The sequence below is a fragment of the Chanos chanos genome, chromosome 7 (assembly GCF_902362185.1).
Source record: "Chanos chanos chromosome 7, fChaCha1.1, whole genome shotgun sequence".
Taxonomy (NCBI): Eukaryota; Metazoa; Chordata; class Actinopteri; order Gonorynchiformes; family Chanidae; genus Chanos; species Chanos chanos.
Window position 1 is genome coordinate 13,620,447 of NC_044501.1, and position 19,163 is coordinate 13,639,609.

General features: G+C 41.9%; 4 protein-coding genes across 5 annotated transcripts; 3 read left to right on the plus strand and 1 right to left on the minus strand.

The window, feature by feature from the left end:
* Positions 1–73: 73 nt before the first annotated feature.
* LOC115816596 (coagulation factor VII) lies at positions 74–3,374 on the plus strand. The gene is made up of 8 exons (XM_030779580.1): positions 74–185; positions 329–492; positions 608–632; positions 1,122–1,235; positions 1,376–1,513; positions 1,834–1,943; positions 2,172–2,292; positions 2,439–3,374. Exons 1-8 carry the CDS (start codon positions 77–79, stop codon positions 3,098–3,100), a joined length of 1,443 nt encoding a protein of 480 aa, XP_030635440.1. The 5' UTR covers positions 74–76; the 3' UTR covers positions 3,101–3,374.
* A 626-nt stretch (positions 3,375–4,000) lies between these two features.
* On the plus strand, positions 4,001–7,693 carry f10 (coagulation factor X). Its single transcript, XM_030779579.1, has 8 exons — positions 4,001–4,147; positions 4,641–4,801; positions 4,944–4,968; positions 5,295–5,408; positions 5,617–5,748; positions 5,915–6,186; positions 6,621–6,738; positions 6,990–7,693. The coding sequence occupies exons 1-8, from the start codon at positions 4,087–4,089 to the stop codon at positions 7,610–7,612; spliced, it is 1,506 nt and encodes a 501-aa protein (XP_030635439.1). The 5' UTR covers positions 4,001–4,086; the 3' UTR covers positions 7,613–7,693.
* Positions 7,694–9,262: 1,569 nt separating this feature from the next.
* prozb (protein Z, vitamin K-dependent plasma glycoprotein b) lies at positions 9,263–12,470 on the plus strand. Of its 2 annotated transcripts, none has more exons than XM_030780036.1 (8): positions 9,263–9,423; positions 9,903–10,057; positions 10,479–10,503; positions 10,610–10,723; positions 10,876–11,007; positions 11,145–11,257; positions 11,540–11,657; positions 11,840–12,470. In XM_030780036.1, exons 1-8 carry the CDS (start codon positions 9,348–9,350, stop codon positions 12,379–12,381), a joined length of 1,275 nt encoding a protein of 424 aa, XP_030635896.1. In that variant the 5' UTR covers positions 9,263–9,347; the 3' UTR covers positions 12,382–12,470. The 2 variants fall into 2 exon arrangements, with proteins under 2 accessions (XP_030635896.1, XP_030635897.1); XM_030780037.1 differs by having other exon boundaries at positions 9,918–10,057.
* A 374-nt stretch (positions 12,471–12,844) lies between these two features.
* On the minus strand, positions 12,845–19,014 carry pcid2 (PCI domain containing 2). The gene is made up of 15 exons (XM_030780032.1): positions 18,929–19,014; positions 18,557–18,612; positions 18,374–18,463; positions 18,140–18,213; positions 17,649–17,714; positions 17,495–17,536; positions 17,240–17,294; positions 16,960–17,063; positions 16,692–16,767; positions 16,372–16,513; positions 15,036–15,136; positions 14,619–14,692; positions 13,985–14,110; positions 13,385–13,508; positions 12,845–13,173 (listed from the first exon to the last, which is right to left on the minus strand). The coding sequence occupies exons 2-15, from the start codon at positions 18,590–18,592 to the stop codon at positions 13,084–13,086; spliced, it is 1,200 nt and encodes a 399-aa protein (XP_030635892.1). The 5' UTR covers positions 18,593–18,612; positions 18,929–19,014; the 3' UTR covers positions 12,845–13,083.
* Positions 19,015–19,163: the final 149 nt, after the last annotated feature.

The following is a 19,163-nucleotide window of genomic DNA, read 5'->3' on the forward strand; positions in this document are numbered from 1 at the left end:
TAGCTTGAACTCAAATTACATTAAATCTATTTGCTCTGTACTGCCGATCGAACTGTGGGTGTTCACTTTTAAACCAATGACCAAAGCCTTAAAAGATTGTTTCAAAGCAAAACCAAAGAGGGTTAAAATGCACACGCGTGTGGTTTGCGTGTTTTTTGTAGTTTTTCGCATCGCTGCCGGAGTAGGTAAGTAGTTTGTCGAAAATATACCGAAAAGTATTATTTAGACACTTAATAGGCGTCCCTAATAATTGTACGGCTATCATAATAAACATGTCTGATCAGAGAAAAAAATTGGTGTTTATTGTCTTTGTTCTAACCACCTTCAGTCGTTCTCGTAAAGGACGATGCACACTCTTTCCTGGACCGCAAAAAACGTGCAAATTCAGGGTACCTCGAGGAACTAAAGCAGGGAAATCTAGAGCGCGAATGCATCGAGGAGATCTGTAATTACGAGGAGGCCCGGGAGGTGTTTGAAGACGACACAATGACGGTGCAAGCTACTAAAATGCAAAACAGCATGCTTGGTCTGCTGAGCATTGTCATCTGTCAGAGTTACCCGAAAGCTCATTCTTTGTTTTCTTCTTCTTTTTTTTTTTTTTATATAGAAACAGTTCTGGATGACTTATCATGGTAAGAGAGCGTGATTTAACTATTTGTTTATGATTTCACTATTTGTATATTTATGTATATAACGTCAGAAAGTTTCTTTTCTTCTTCCTCTTCTTCTTCTTATTGCTTAACCTTTATCTAATTTTAGCTCGAGTTTACTAGCATGCTACATTAGAGTGCTGGTTCTTACAGTAACTCGTAGGTTGAAATACGTTCGACCCAAAGGCAAAGGTTATGACGTCTATGATTGGTCGTTTCCATCGAGTAAAGGCAGCATTCTTTCGAACATTGAACTGAACTGAACTGAACCTTTTCTTTGCCTCCGTTTTACTTGTCCATGGATACTTTATACTTGTCCTTTATACTTATACTTTATACTGTCATTTCACAAGTTGTTTGCAGACTGAGGTGAATGAATGAATGAATATTTGGGGAAGATAGCTTTTTTTTATTTATTAATATTTGACCAAAATGGACAAGTATTTTTATTAATGCAGATTTTCCCATCAGCTCGCGAGCCATGTTTGGCGAACCCTTGCAAAAACAATGGGACGTGTATTTACTTAGGCGACACTTACCAGTGCCAGTGTCTGGAGGGTTTTGAAGGCGCATATTGTCAAGAAGGTATGATATCCCCCCTCCCTACGTTTTAATTTTGGCTTCTGTTTACCTAACAAAAAAGTCTTTACAAAAAAAACAAACAAACAAACAAAAAGAGATGTATGGGTCTCCAAATATCTCTCATCTCTTCTTCCCCTTTGTAGTATTTGAGGACACACTGAAGTGCTTGTATCTGAATGGTGGTTGTGAGCAGTTCTGTGACGGCTCTGGTCCTCGTCGAACCTGTGGATGTGCCCATGGTTACTCTATTGGAGAAGACGGGAAATCTTGTGTTGCTCAAGGTGTGAGAAGTGAATACATTAGTATAGCAATGATATAATTCAACTTCACTCAACACTTTTATTTCCTAAAAAAAACCTCTTGAATGTGTTAGGGAGTAATAATGAGGAGGAAGCTCTTTATGGAAACTCAAAATGGAGAAATCTGTTGATGCTTTTGTTCTCAGAGAGTGGGTTTGGTTAAAAGAATGAAGGGGGTTGAGGAACAGTCTCTTTTTTTTCTACAATGGAATCTGTTTATCTTACCACGGAGCGTGACTGACTTCTTATAATATGCTATCTGTGTTGTTTACTTTGCTAAATGCCTAACTTTGTCCTCACAGTCCAGTATCCCTGTGGGAAGATACCACATCAGGGCTCTAATCAGACAGGTCAGTTACAGACACGACTTGTTGGTGGAAACCAGTGCCCCAAAGGCCATTGTCCATGGCAGGTAAAGCACACTTACTCCTGATCTACACTGAAATTACTCGATGTTATTCCAGCATTATAAAGTTATAATTCCACATGATAGATTAACTTAAGGGTTCTCATGCGTCTATGCAATGAATCAGTAAGTGAGAGATTCAGTGGAAAAGCTAATGTTTTCTTTAGGTTGTTGGATCTTTAGGGTTAGATTGGGACTTCAGGTCACTGGTTCCCATATTTGGTCATTTTACAGGTACTGTTGCAGCACAAAGGCCAAAGTCTCTGTGGTGGAGTCTTAGTGGATGATCGATGGGTGGTCACTGCTGCCCACTGCCTCGACAAGAAAAATGCAAAAGACTTAACTGTGGTTACAGGTAGAGTAGTCTGTCATGGACAGATCTGAAAATTTTGGGTTTTTGGTGGACATGCCAAAATTGTTCCTAAGTGATTGTGTAAGTATGTGCATGTATAGTGCATTATTTGACCTGAGAATTCGGTCTAAATCTGCTCTCTTGTGTAGGCGAACATGACCTTGAAGTGCAGGAAGGGTCAGAGCAGAAAATCCCAGTTTCCCAAATAATTGTGCGTGAGAGTTATGACCCCGGAAGCATGGACAGTGACCTGGCCCTGTTGCGTCTGAGTGAACCTGCTGTGTTCTCCGCCCACTCCGTGCCCATTTGCCTCCCGACACGAGCGTTTGCCGAGAGCGAGCTATCCGCCGTCCGTTTCCACAAAATCAGTGGCTGGGGACGGCGCACCGAAGGCGGGAACATCCATCTCCCTCAGAGTCCCGTTAAACCGACCTCACCCATCCTCCGTCAGCTAGACGTCCCTGTCTTGCTGACCCCTCAGTGTGCGCTCAAGAGTGGAGTGAACATCACAGACAATATGTTCTGTGCTGGTTACATGGAAGGGAACCAGGAGTCATGCAGAGGAGATGATGGAAGCCCATTGGTGACTCAGTACAAGGGGACCTACTTCTTGAGTGGTGTGGTGTCCTGGGGTAGAGGCTGTGCCCATCCAGGCTACTATGGGATATACACCAAAGTGTCCAACTTCCTTGACTGGCTGCAGGAACGTATGGCCGCCCCTCCACCTACTCTGGTGAATGCCCAAAACCAGGCCCAGAGCCTCACTGGCTCAGCAGCGCCTCCTCTTGTTCAACAGAAGAAAATGCCATAGTATGTTTTAGCCTAAGCCTGTGGTTTTTCAACTGTAGTATCACTGCTGGTTGAGCTAATCAAGGATTGATCATTAGTCAGTCAGTGGAGTCATGTGAGCTAGTGCTGAAATCGAGGGCGGGGGAGCTCTGAGGAGACAGGGAACCATTGCTAAGTCAGCGTGGGGCTGGGGGGGGGGGGGGGGGGGGGGGGGCAGGAGTTTAAAAATACTGGCTTAAGCTTCTGCATGATTGTTAGAAATAAAACTGTTGGAAATAAAGGAGATCCAAAAATGATGTGTGTTCTTTATTTATGTGTGTGTGTGTGTGTGTGGAAATAAGTACAAAAAATTATAAAATTATATATATATACACACAATATATACAAGTTGCCATATAAACATATAAAAACATACATATGTGCCTGTTGTGGTTGTTGTTGAAGTGAACTTGTAAACTATTTTGAATTCAAGAGAAATCTGGAGTTTGTTTTACATAACATACTATGAAGATCTTCGCAAATGAAACTCACATACCCACTTTTTACAGTGTTCAGCATTGACAGAGTAAAGTCTCTCATCACGCTGCGTAAATAATAACGCAATGGATCAGTCCTAAGAGCACTCTGGCCTGCTGTTTGTCAGGGAGATCTGATATGATTGGGTAAGATTAGGGACTCACTGTAGGGATGTCTGTTTTCTAGGCCTGTTTGTTCTTTCCAAAGGCCTGAATTAATTTCAAAGTCCTTCAGAATAAACTTCACTATTGCGTCTGATCACACACTTGAGGCCCCTCTCCCTCCCTCTCTCTCTCTCCCTCCCTCTCTTTCTCTTTCTCTCCAAACTTCTTGCTCTCTTTTCAATAACATTCTCTCTTTTTTTGGAGGTCATTTGAGCACCTCCCCTTCTCCCAGCTTTCACTGAGGTCATTGACTTTTTTTTTTTTTTTTTGGAGTCTGCCTTCCTGGATTCTGCTTGTGTGGAGAAGACGAGTGGTTAGAGAATCGGACATGTTGCGGGTCTTCTGGACCTTTCTGCCTCTTCTGCTAGTTCACTGCATCGCCTCTGAGGGTAAGCACCCTTGCTACGTTGTGATAAAAAATGTAATTATGTGAGAAATGTGGTCATCCAACAGCGAAAATGTCTTCCTTTTGTTTGAAAGTGTAAGCACAGTGAAAGGGTTGTCCATACACCGAATGTTAAACCACAGTGTTGACTCTGAACACTGTAAGATACAGGCAGTACTTGCTGATGGTCACAGATATTTGGCTCTTACAGTAACACGGTAATACTCCCACTGATGGACCTGATATCTGTAATAGTGACTGATGATTGTAAAGCATAATTCACCACCTAAATGATCTGCTACTGCCAGGATTGTCACTGACTAGTCTTAGCTTAAAATGCTAACGACAGTGTTGTGGATGATAACATCAACGATACTGGTAATGTTCACCAATGGCAATAGCAGTGATAATGATGACAACAACAATGATGATGATGATGATGATGATGAAGATGATGACGGTGATGATGATGATGATGATGAAAGTGTTGTCCTAAGTGTTCCTCCAAAGTCGGGATGCCAGTCAGGTTCTGAATCGACAACGGAGAGCCAACAGCGGCTGGGAGGAGTTCCGTCAAGGAAACATGGAACGGGAGTGTGTGGAGGAGAGATGCGACTTTGAGGAGGCCAGAGAGATTTTTGAACACGATGAAAGGACGGTGGGTGGTACTCCTTTTCAGTTCCATCTCTGACCCTTCCCACACATCTTACTTTCTTGGCATATTTTTTTGAATCAAAATCACTTTTTGTATTTGTGACATTTTCATCTGAAGGTACACCACTTTCTTTTTCTTACTTTAGGACGAATTCTGGAATATTTACTTTGGTAAGTGAATGGGGTAACTGATATCTTTTCGTCTTGGGTAGCAGGGCAGTTCTACTGTAATGAGACGCAAACAAGGAACAGAGAAACTGTCAGTTAACGCAAACTTGTTCATTATTGTCGCTGATTCTGTAAATTTGTTAGAGAGGCCACAATGAGCTGTCATTTAAACACATTTTTATTGCTTTTATTTTTTGTCTCATTTGCCTGCAGAATACGTGCATTAAATGTCATGTATTGGTTTGTTCATATTTAAAAAGAAAAAAAAAAACCTCTTCATTCTTAGCATATTTGAATGAACTGTGTCTCCTCAAATGGCTTACGTGTAGATGGAGATGCGTGTGAGTCTCATCCCTGTATGCATAATGGTGTGTGTAAAGATGGGATTGGGACCTACACCTGCTTCTGCCCTGCAGCCTTCCAAGGAAAAGACTGTGAGATTGGTAAGCTGTCCTCTACGCCTGTATATTATTTCGTTACTTCATTACAGTCTTTAGATACAGTCCTCAGATAAAATGCTCAGATACAGTCCTTAAATGACAGTATATTCGTTTAATTTGATGTATACAGTACAAGAACTATCGCGTAAAGCTGGGGTCATTTTCACTCTTTCGCTTTTTTTTTTTCCTTAACTGATGTCTCTGAATACAGCAATACCAGAGCTGTGTGAGAATAAGAACGGTGGATGTGATCATTTCTGTAAGGTTGAGCAGAACAACGTTGTCTGTTCTTGTGCCACTGGCTACCAACTGTGGTCTGATGGAAAATCCTGCCGATCCAATGGTAAGAGGGAGAGAGAGAGAGAGAGAGTGAGAGAGATGGAGGGGGAAAGGATGTGCAATAATGTACCTTTTTTGATAATAATGGATAACTGAAAATAAAAGATAATAATAAAAGAAATTCAACATTTATATTCCACTAACAATCAATAACACTTTTCTTCCAATAGATCCTTTTAAATGTGGTGTTTTGCCAAGCACGCATACCCGGAGTATTTTCATATACCAAGGAGTTAACACTACCGACCAGATGACCAATAACACGGAAAATGCAAACACCACTGCCAGTGCCAGTATAGTGAGCCCCAGCCCTACAGAGTCCGACCAGCAAGGCACTGGTGGGGAGATTCCAAGTGTGGAAGACAGGATCACATTCTCGTCAGCCGGAAACACACGGATCGTGAACGGAGATGATTGTCGTCCTGGAGAGTGCCCATGGCAGGTCGCTCCACATAGTGGTCTCACACACACACACACACACACACACACACTGTCCTTAGTGAGCAGACTGGCTTGATATGTATCTGTTTTACACAGTGTAACAGTGTATACACATGCACTGCACCAAATCGTAGCACCTTGACAGGAATTGCGTACTCAACTATAAAAAAAAAAAAAAGCAGGCATCAGCCAATCACAAGCCACGAGACCATAACTCACTTTAAATTTGGGCTCACAAAAAATAGTATGTCTAGTCTGTGTGGTTTTGTGTATAACTATTTAGATCACATGATTCTGCTGTGATTCCTTTGAGGTTACCATGAGGCTTACTGTCTGATGTCTTTTCTGTCTTCTTTATTGTGTAGGCTGTAATATGAAATGTTGTCCTTCCCTCAAGATTTTCTCTGACAGGCTGATTGTGCCTTTTTTGTGCAGGCTCTCTTGATGAATGAGGATAAAATCGGGTTCTGCGGTGGAACCATCCTGAACGAATACTTCATCCTGTCAGCTGCCCACTGCATGAACCAGTCCCGCTACATAAGCGTTGTTCTAGGTGTGTGTGTGTGTGTGTGTGTGTGTGAAACCTTTGTGTGTGTGCGTTTGTTTGATCGTCTACATATTTTTTTGTTGTTGTTTTCTAGCCATAAAAGAGAGCATTTGGGCATAATTAAACATCAGTTCAGGGACTGAAGAGCGAGGATTCATTACTGATATTTGGGGTGATCTCTGTTTAATGCACGTGTGCAAAGCATATCTCTTGCTGTGGATGTACGATTCATTTAAAATTCATGTATGTTTATGTAGGTGACTTTGACACGCGGGTGAAGGAGCATCATGAGGCTACATATAAGGTAGATCAGGTCCTCGTGCACCGTAACTACGTAGCGGATACATACCACAACGACATTGCTCTCATCAAGCTGAAAGAACCAATCAAATTCTCAGAGTACATCATTCCGGCCTGCCTGCCAGAGCGGGAATTTGCCGAGAACGTGCTCATGCGCCAGGCAACGGGAATGGTGAGCGGCTTTGGCCGAGTTCGCGAAGGCGGCCCTCAGTCCACTATACTGCAAAAACTTACCGTGCCCTACGTTGACCGCGCCACATGCATAGAGTCCAGCTCGTTCAAAATCTCCAACCGTATGTTCTGCGCCGGCTATGACGTGGAGAAAAAGGATGCCTGCCAAGGAGACAGCGGTGGACCACATGTCACCCGCTTCAAAGACACGTGGTTTGTAACTGGCGTTGTCAGCTGGGGAGAGGGTTGTGCCCGTAGCGGCAAATACGGAGTATACACCCAGGTATCCAAGTACATCAAGTGGATTGAAAGTGTTATGGCACAGTTCCTGCCTCCTAACGATACCAGGAAACCATCTGCGGCAACCCGTGAAAAGAGAGATGAAAAGCTGGCAGTGATAAGAGTGTGATGAAATGTGATGGGAAATAAAATACAGTAAATTAGAAATGAGAAATAAAAAACAAATAAAGATTTGTTATTATTAATGACACAATGACATACAGAATTTTTATTCTTCGGTCACCTTCAACATTTCACACACACACATAAGATTCTCCTTGAATCTCAGTAAGGGTTTTTTTTTTTCTCTTTCTTTCTTGTCTTTCTTTTTTGTTTGTTTGTTTGTTTGTTTTTTTGCTCAAAGCAGCCAAAGACTCCACTGATAGCTGCTTTTCCTCATTTCGCTTTTCTCATTCTTAGTAACACTAACGTCAAAAAGAGTCAGTGAGTTCAATGGTCCAAACGCATGGACTGATTTTCCGTTTCAAGCTTTCTGTTTTCAAAGACATTGTTTACAGAGTAGAGTCCACTAGTGGTGGTCTATTTGCGAAGCTCTCACATTAAACAAAATATCAACCCCAATATTTACCGACACACAACGTTAGAGGCTTGTAATTTCCCAGAAATGTAACATTGTAAGTTTCGTGTCCCCCTGGCAAAATGACCTGATGTATTTATTTCATATCCTGTAATGCCAGTAAAAATGGCAACATTAAAGCCAAATACTAATGAAATGAATCTCAACCCAACAAAAGCCCTCCTTAACGCCGCAGTCAGCACTAATGTGGATGTTTTATGTGGAAAGGAGAATGTGATGGGGTCAAAGAGGAGCCAGTTTTTTTCTTAAGTCAATTGGACACGCTCATATCATGAAAAGAAAAGACAGCCTGTTTGCAGACTGCCTAGTGGTTACACACATACACACACACACACTCACAGACACACACACACACAAACACACACACATTCTTCTCAGCCAGCAGGCTCACCTGTCAAATGTTCCCCCTGCTGTTTACTGCTAAAAAGTAAACGGAGATGTAGTAGTGAATGATATTATGCTGATGGGATGTGTGCAAAGAAAACCAATGGCATTTAGCAGTACATGACAGGGCACAACTGTTGTTAAATTCATTGTTTGGGAAATTAGTATATTTTCTGATTTCCTAAACAGCAAATTGTCTCTTATATCTTGTATATATGTAAAAGATGTAAATTCTGTACATTTTACCCAGTTCCTCTTTTCCCTGTTTTCTCTCTCACTAACTGTTATTGGGACCAGACAGAAAAGGTTCAAAAGTCCAGACTGAGGGATTTTGTTGCTACGGAGCAAGATTTCACATTGAACGCGTTTACAAAGTCCAGTCCACCGGTTGTTGACTTTACCAGCAAAGCTTTCATTTAAGATAGAAAAAAAATCAATCCCAAAAACCACAGAATCACATAAGAATCTTGTGATTTCTTCAAAGACATTTCTGCTTGTTACCTCAATGCTCTATCCAAATTGAACACATGAATGTTCTCAATTTAGCATTTAAATAACTGAAATGATGGCTGAATCCAGCTAACCATTAATATACAGCATGACAAGGAGAGAGAGAGAGTATTTTGCAGGAGAAACAAGGTATGACATTGGCTCTGTGACTCATCACATTTTACGGTTTATAAAAGATTGAGAACATTAAAAAAAAAGAGAAAGAAAGAAAAGCCATGGGGTGGGAGTGACTTACAGACAGAACTCAAACACCCCCCCCCACCCCACTCCCCAGTGGGGACGGCAGGGAAAAGAGTGACAAAGACAGAACAGCGGTTATTGACAAAGGTTTCTGGGCACTGTCAGAGTGTTGTGTGGCACAATTCAGATCATCATGGAATTGTGGACAAGACACTTCCTTGTTCTTTCCCTACACTGCAACCTTCTGCTAGCCTTGGCCAACCATAGAGGTAATGAGCTTTCAGTGTGTATTTGACCGTGTGTCTGTGTGCGTGAGAGAAAGAGAGAGAGAGAGAATGACTATTATTATCCAGCCATTCCAGTTCAAGACTGGAACTAATCCCACAAGAGTATCTTACAGTCACCTCTCCTATTATCTAAGTTCTTAGTTTTACAGTTACCTTTTATTAACTATTACAGAGTAAAGGTTCATTGTTCATTCAAGATATGTTTCCATATCTTAGCATACAAGCAACACATAAACAATGTATCACCTTCACCAAATGACTTACTCTTAACACTAAACTCTACTTCTTGAGTCCTTCCCCTGGAAAATTCCATGATTAACAGATTAACAGCTGTGTCTTGTTTAATATTATCATTTATGGATCTTCTCACCAGTTATACCCTGACTCCCCAGTTGTTGTCATGATTGATTATGTTCACCACAACCGTTTACAGTAACCTTGTTAACCTCTGCAACCCTCAGTTTTTCTACCCTCAGCACAATCCTTCTTGCGGTCCAAGCGATCAAACACATTTTTCTTTGAGGAAATTCTTCAAGGTAATCTTGAGAGAGAGTGCTTTGAGGAACGGTGCAACAAGGAGGAGGCGAGGGAGTACTTTGAAAACGATAAGAAAACGGTGCGTTTTTCCTTTATGAGCTGTTTCTTTATGCATCTGACGCGTTGTGGTACAACGTACATCAGCGAATCATTTGATGAGTGATTAAATGGATTGGAAATGGATCCATGGCTAGGATCATTAATAAGGTCATTGAGGCAGACTCACGTTAGTGATTAATATCATTATGACAATGACTTTCTATGATTTAGCCATGTCAACCCCATGCTTTACCAATGAATTATCATTTTGATGGAATGGCGGAAAAAATATCTGAAATTTAAGGTGAGAAATGACTGATCAAACTTCAATTTTCAGTTCCATCCAGTAATGAGATCTTGAACAGCTACTGATGCCTCTCCACCTTTAACATTTCTTATGGTCAAGTTTCTTTTGGATGGATCAGCCCACTAATATGTGTTACCTCTTTTTATCCTCAAAGGAAGAGTTCTGGACAGTATATTACGGTGAGTTTCCATCAAAGCATAGTGTATTGATGCGGTTATTGTTGTGAAAGAAGGGAATGCATTTCTGTGACAGATCTTGTGATTGATTTATGTACACTCTCAACAGATGGGGACCAGTGCGCTTCAAATCCCTGTCAACATGGGGGTACCTGCAAAGACAAAATTGGAGGATATAAATGCACCTGCTCTGAGAAGTACAGTGGAGTGAACTGTGAAAGAGGTAATCAAGGGCAAGGAGGCCTTTTCAAATTCTGGCTCTTTTCATCACATTTTATATACATTTGCCAATGATCACAAGTGAATAATGTAGGTCCATATATGTGTTACCTGTAAAGCTGGATTGAAAGCAGTATGTCCGATGTGTTTTTGCAGACAAATCAGAATGCCATTCTGAGGGACCTCTCTCATGCGAACACTTCTGTGAGCCTACATATGAATCCTTTGTCTGTTACTGTGCTCATGGATACACCCTTCACAGTGATGGGAAGAGCTGCATACCTCAAGGTACAACTGAAACATTCACACAACCGTTTCATTCTTCTAGAGCGATGAGTCATGGACAAAAATCATTGTTAACATTACAAATAGTGGGACCGATGGTTCCTACCAAATCTCTCCACTGATATTTTTCATTTTCCTAGTTCAGAACCCTTGTGGAAAGCCAAAAAGATTCTCCCACGGTTCCGGTACGATGAATCACAATGCAAGCAGCCTCATAAATGACTTCTGTCCCAACGGACGCTGCCCCTGGCAGGTAACCCCTTCCTCCAGCAGAAAACGAATCCTTCAACCCTAGCATTACCCTTATAGAACATCTGATTCATTTTATACGTTATGGCTGAGGACAGAAATGACTGGCTGAATCCTTGAGCAAATGGTCAGAGCATGTTACGGACAATGCAAGCTTGTCAGATCATCATAGCTTGAGTCAACTTCTTTCTGATGATAATATTTCAGCAGTGATATTATCTGTTTGGAGAAGATTGTGGGTGCGAATGTATTACTGTCCAATAAAGTGTCTAGCTCTATTTGTTAGGTGTCATTTGTGGATGCAGTTGGTGAAGTGGTTTGTCATGGGGTGATCCTTGGCCAGAGATCTGTGCTCACCACGGCTAGATGTTTGTCCTCCGAAAAAGACCTCAGCATGGTCATTGGTGAGGTTTTACCTGGACCTCCATTACCACAAATTTCTACCAAATATCCACAAGACTGACTTCAGTCCACATGCCCAACCATCGACACATGTAAACTTGTAATCTGTGGACCAACAACGTGTAACAAGCTGATAGCACATTGCTAAGATCGTTCTCCATGCTTGGTTTTCCACTGCTTACAGGTGACCGTTCCACGATGTCCACGCATGTCAATCTGACTGATGGTGATTGGACCCTTCACAAAAGGTTTGTGCACGGTCAAGTGCATAACGACCTTGCTTTCTTGCAGCTGAAGGAACCGATCCCGTCAGGCACCTACATCACCCCGCTCTGCCTCCCTGAAAAGGACTTCAGTGAGAATGTACTGATGCGCACTGACCAAAAAGGCATGCTTGGTAGAGGGGGAGCAAGCCTCTCGTACCTTTCATTGGATGACTGTCGCGCCAGTCTCAACCTCACCTTCTCCTTGACCAATAAAATGTTTTGCATGAGGGAAAAAGAGGATGATGGCACTAGGCCTCATACAAAGCTAAAGAGGCTCGACTGTGAACTGAAATTCGGGACCCCCGTCGCTACGGTGGAGGGGAACACAGCTTTCCTCACCGGAACGCTTATCTCTCAGGACTGCAGCCAAGGCCTGGTGTTCACCAAGTTATCCCGATATTTACACTGGATTCGAGAACACCTTGAAGAGTCTGAGAACCCACGACGGACCCATCGATGACAGCGTGGCTTTGCTCTGCGAAGTGTATGTTCATATTCATGGTCCTGTAAATTCATTCTGTACATCAATAAACTGTGAAATCAATGTAATTAACCACTGAGTGACTGGTTTTGGGCTCATGCCATCACACACCTTCTCACACTAATACACTAATGGTTTCACCACAGAATAGGCTTTACAAAGCTGTTAAGCTTTCTCTCTGGTGTAGCAATTCAGTCTTTAGATGTTGTTCTGCAAGTAGGTTACATAGGTTCCCTCTATAAACTGCAAACTTTGCTCAGAATTGACAGTTTTGTAAAGTTAAGTATTTTTTAAACTGACCCAGAAAACCAAAGTTGAGAATTTAAACCTAAAAACCTTTAAACTTAAACCTTTACCAGGCTCGTCCTAAAACCTCTGGAGTGATATGTATTATTCTCTGTGATGTCATTTCATGCACAGCAGTACTTGACATGACACATGGTACAAACCAGTCTTGTGTTTATTTCGCATAAACAATACAAAAAAAGAGAAAACAAAGAAGTTTAGTTTTGTCAAATTTGTCGACAAAGATCTTAAATGCTGGAATCAAAGAGAAACACTGTAGAGCAGTGGGTCCAATTAACCACTGATTCAGCTGTATAGGCTGAGGGAGGCTGCAGGGTATTATGGGACATGGAGTTTAAAACGTAGCAGACTTTACAGGATTCTGGGAGTTGTAGTTTAGGACACAGACGACAGAGGAGGGAAGGGGTTCTGTTTGCTGACAACCAACTTCTGGTGCTGGTGGGAGATGTAGCCTTTGATGTGACCCTGAGATAGAAACATGGAGGATACAGTTAGGTATACTTTTTTAATAAAGAGGTCATGATGGGTTATCCAGCGCCATAATTTGTTTGTATACACAAATGAGTGGGTTTGAGGACGAGAAAGAGAGAGTGCGTGTGTGCGTGCGTTTGAGCGACGCTATGGTACGCTATGGTAGATGTTTGTTTATGCGTGTTGTACGCTTCGAGAGTCTCACCATGTATATGAGGTTGGCGAGAATGCACTGCACTTCATCGGTGTCCACTTCCTCCACCTGCATCATCTTCAGAGCTACCAGGAAGGCATCCAAAGGCAGCTGGTGTGTCTTCAGCAGGAGGTACCTAAAGTAAAAGAAACGCTCAGGTAAGGAAAACTGCACCAGGGGGATTCAGCTTAATCTTACAGAACCTGCAGAGCATTTATGTGTACTGGATATGTTTGTTATCGTGGTAAACTCGGCGACTGCTTGGCATGGGATAAATTAAAGCATAATGCTCAACCTAATTTGAATTTTGTGCAATTACTGACGGGGTAAGGACTGGGAACTAAGGAAGAGCAATGAAAAAGATAACAGCAGCCCTGACATGTCTGTTACTTAACTAAATTAACTAAATTAAGTAACAGTCATGTCAGAGGAATATCTGAGTCATAAAGTAAAATGGAACAGTATTTGTTGATCGTTAACAGTGACTTGAAGATAGACATGACTCATATCTATCCCAGAGTGGACCAGTTTAATGTCAAAGTACTGTATTCAGGCATTTGAGAGCAGGCCCTTTAAGACACGTCTCCAAAGGACCGACGCGGCAGGACTCACACTTTCTTAAAGAGGTTCCTGTAGGTGATGATCTTCAGCTTCTCCAGGATGAGGAAAATCCCACAGCGAATGAAGAAGGTCTCGTGCTTTGCAAGCGCCTCGTTCAAGAGCAGAAGATTTCCCTCGCTACAGCGGGAGGGAGAGAACAACGAGAAAGAACGAGGGACAGAACGGTGCGAAAGAGGGATGGAATAAGGGGGGGGTGAAGAGAGGACACGAGCAAGAATTATCACAACGATGTGGAAAGTGAAAAGCAGCTGCCCCCTCACAGCAGGGGCAGGGCAAACGTCCCCCCCAAAAATGTTTGTTTGGTGTCAAATCTAACAAACCAGCTACTCAAATGTTGGTTAGGACTTGATTAGATACACAACGCGTTTTTTGTACAGTTGAAGTAAGAACTTGCAGTTCCACAAGAACGCTGTCTAGACGTAAGTCGTGGTACGAACACATAACAGGTACAATTACACAACTGTAATGAATTTTATTAAAGCCAAAGATTTCAACCCAAGCTTTAGCATGTGGGGGAAAAAACCTTTATCGATTTCCAGACAGTCTCATGTTTCAGGTTTCATTGTGTCTTTCTGTCCTCTCTTTCAGTCTATTCCTCTGTGAGCACAGTAAACAGCCGACCTACCTCACAGCCTTGGTGACATCAGCAAACTGCATGAGGTCATATTTCCTCAGTAACTGGTGGGTTGGCATGTGACCCTACAAGACACAATACCATCAGAGTGTGTGTGTGTGTGTCAACGAATCAAATTATTCTCTAAATTCTGTAGATCCAAAGAAAACCTGAGATGTGTGAAAAAACTCTTACAGTCTGAGTAGGACATACTACATTACACTGCAAAATAGATACACAAAGCCTTTCTCATGTTTTCAAAATATAAGGTCCCAAATGATCACAGTCCAAAACCGGAGTGTGTTTGTGCTGTGAGTGAGCTCATAATCTTCATAGAATAGTTACCTCTACACCACTGAATGTATGTATGTGTGTGTGTGTGTCCATGTGTGTGTGTGTGTGTGTGTGTGTGTGTGTGGGGGGGCTCACCAGCAGCATCTTCACAGGCAGCAGGTAGATGAGGATGAGGCGTTTGTTCCTTTGGCAGGAGCGATGGCAGTGCTGGAAGGAGAAGGACAGGTACTCCTCCGCTGACCAGAGACGAACAGAGGAAAACAGAGACAACAGGTTAATGATCCATCACCTGGGCCTAATGATCCATCCCTATTTATTTGTCCCTAATTATTTATTTGTTTATTTATTGATTGTTTGTTTGTGAACAATTTTATCATGGTATCCATACAGAGGGTCTTCATAATTAATAATACCGTGATGAAACACATGAATTGACTGGAGCGTTGCATAAAAAATCTTCAGAGACTGAGAGAGCGTCTGTTATGATTCTCTAAGGCAGTGCTACGGATGCCCGTCTTTTCTGAAACAGTAGCATTGTCGTATTCCGCTCAATAATCCTATGCGCCTGACTCGCTGAGGCCAAAACACTGTAGACACATGAACTCTGGGCACCGGACACAGAGGAACATCACAAGTATTATTTTTAGATCAATATAAAGCACATTGCGAACATTCAATACCGACCGTCGTGCGAGGTCTATTTTTGACCCGTTGGGATATTCCATTATTACATCATTGATATGTGTGCCCTCATGACATTTGGATAACGCATATGTGACAACATTTACATCACAACAGATTTTGTTTTTGATAATCTGAATGCACCAACACATAGGCAAAACAATTATGGTGAAATTCTCTCAATATACAGTATACACTGCTCCTTGACATGGTAAAAGTAGCTACATATACTCTACCCATCCATTTCCCTTCCATTTTATTCTGGTTTTTTTTTGGACAATAACAGAATAATATGAGTTATCTCCAGATATTTCCTGGTATTCTAAAATAAATTGCCCCTTCATCTCTTTTAATGTGACCATTTCCAAAATGAAATAAAACTAACTTGACATAGAGTGTACACACACAGCATTCTATACTGGTAGAAATGTCTCCACAATGTCAACAAACAAGAGTTTTAATATCCACTGAATGATAGAACGTATATTAAAATGTTTTGTGTTTAACACGAGCAAGAGCAACGAGCACAGGAAGCCCAATCAGACATCACTGGCCCTCAGAATCACCCATGATAAATTACCATCAGTTCTGAGGAACCAGTTATCACAGTCGTTCATGATAATTTCTCATTTTAATTGGTAACTGGTCGTTTTAATAAAAAAGTGATGTGCCAAACAAACGAAGTACGCACGAACTAACCCTCACAGGAAGAATTACCCATGATTAGGTGGAGTCGGTACTAGGGCTGCATGGAGAGAAAAAGCAGGTAAATCCATACATGCCGTCTCACCTGGTTTGAAGTCGCTGTCAAACATGGCCTTTCGCCCGACGTAGTATTTGTACGTGACCCTTTGAGCCATGCTGTACTCATCCTTCAAGTTGGAGCTGTCGATGGCCCTGATGAGGGGCTTACACAGGTGGAGTTTATTGATCTGGAGGAGTGGAAACACACACACACACACACATACACACACACAAACAGTGATGACATGGCTAGCAATGTCCAGGCAGTCGGTTACTGAAACTGGTAAGATTTAATATTGAGGGCAAATCCATCTGTATATTGTTTGGTTCAGTCACCAGAGTGTTGACCAGGCGTTCGTTGCTAACCTTAAAATAGATCTTGAAGAGCTGGTTGATGAGAAAGAGCATGCCCCACTTCTTGGAGTCATCAATGCCAGCACGACTGCACAGAGGAGAGGACGCTGATCACAGGTTCATAAATATTCCCTCATACCAAACTTAGTGAGAGAGAGAGAGAGAGTGTGTGTGTGTGTGTGTGTGTGTGTAGGTGTATATGTGTGTGTGTGTACGTGTATGTGTGTGTGTGTGTGTATGTGCATGTGTGTGTGTGTGTGTGTGTGTGTGTGGCACTCACTTGTCGCTGGCACACACTCGGAAGCAGCTCATGAGCTGTTCTGCAGCTTTCTCCAACATGTCGCCCACCTTTCCTTTTCCTTTCTTCTGTAGCTGCTGTTCTGCCTGTCCATCAGTTACATCAACAACGACAAAAACACCATTACAAACAAATCTGAGTTAAATAACAAACGACCAAAAAGGACTATGACAAAGTCAGAAAAATGCATCGTGGTAAAATGTCGGTTTCGGTGGAGTTCCTGTCAGTCCAGCATCTGAAATAGGTTTGAACTGTCACTCACATTGTTGGCAAATATCCGCAGGTCGAGGGTTACAGCAAACATCATGGGTAAGGCCCTGAAAAAAAGTTCATAAAACAATAAGATTTTCTGTCTTTAAAACAGAGTCATCGACATTATTAGTACATTTAATCTTACTCAAGATAACTTACATGCTAGCATAAAACCAGTTTCAGAAGCAGAGAATAATATTGCACTGAGGTTGTAATACAGAAAAAACGTTTGAGTAAGATATAAGAAAAATCAGGCAACTCTTACCAGTTCTCTTCTTTGTGTGCTTGAAAAGCTCTCAAGAATGATGTATGATGTTAAGGAGTGACAGACAATCAAGTTTTAATTATATAATTATACTGACATACTATATAAATGTGTTTATGCTTGAACTGCATCGATTGTTTCTTAACAAGGATATTGAACTACCACAGTCTGGCATTTGTAAGCTTCCACAAAGTCATGATTGGACACTGCATAAGTGCACCTGTAGGCCAACAGAAATAGAAACACAAAGTGGTGATTAGACACTACATACATGCACCTGTAGACCAACAGAAACACTAAGTTTAGGCAAACTCAGAGCGCTAAAAATGCATACGTAAGCATATAAAAAACCCCAGTGCTCAGATAAACATCCACTGCTTGCTTTAATAATCCACTGGGAGTAATGCTACCACACAGCAATAGGTGCAAAAGCTAAAAGTCCTCTATAACCAACACGATACAAGTGGTATTCATGTGTGTGTGTGTGTGTGTGTGTGTGTGTTGGATTTTAGCAGCGAGAAGAACTGGAAAACGCTTAAGGTGTCACTCAAAAGGATCTGCCAATGGCCACATTCTGGACAGATGCAGCCAGGGAAGTGGGAGATTCTGGTGAACAGCTGCATATCTCTGTGCTGTGTATCCTACCTTAAGTGTGCAGCAACCATCTCATCATATGGAGGCTCCAGCACCTGCTGACATTTTTCCTCTGGGCTTGGGAGCTACGGGCATAAAAGAAAGACACTCATTAAACTGTGTGAGTGAATGCATTCAGACTCATGCTCTGGAGGGCACATGGTCGATTATGCTGTAGTCACAGGTATACTGACCAAACCTGATGTACACTGTCATGTTATACAGAGAGGATAAAACATATTTTACCTGCAGACGTGGGTTGGCAACATGAGGGTGTTTAAATGACAGTAATTCTGCACAGAATGAGCCATCCCGCGAGTCAATAGCCTCCAGCACCTACACGTACACAGCATATAAAACACTACTTAGAAAGACGCACCTAATATTTCATATCAGCAGCTACGGTTCTTAAGAAAACGATAAGCCTACCTGCTGAAGGTACTGGTTTATTGAGATGTGTGCCATTGTGGTCTTTTAGTGCGAAACTGCAACGCAAGACAAAATATAGCGATGTAGTATCTTCGGAGAGTTACAACGTCATAAAAGAAAGCTGAGCAATCGACAAGTGGTTAAGTCTATGTAACTACTGGCTTGTCCATAGAAACACTGAATTAATGAATCTAGACAATTTGCTAATTCAGTTAGCTAGCCTTATCTGTCATGCCATCCATTCATTCACTTCATCATCTGGTTCAAATGCAATCACGTTACGCTAATCATACTTCAAAGAGATCATCTCAAAAAGCGCTTTGTAAAGCTGCGCGTGCATAACTTTTATACATATTGCTTTTTTATTTGTACCGTAAAGTTTTCACATCACTCTGCCTGTTGTCTTCACAAACCACTCTCCACCTTAACACAAATAATTCCGCCGATCAGAGCCAAAGGGTCGTAGCGGGGAAGTACTTCCTGCTCACGATGCTAAAAAGGTTATCCTGTCGATTCCACTTGGCACTTTCGTCAGTTAATCAGTGTAAGCAGTGTAAATCTGTTTTTTGCTTTATAAATACATCCAAGTGACGCCCCTATGTGAAAT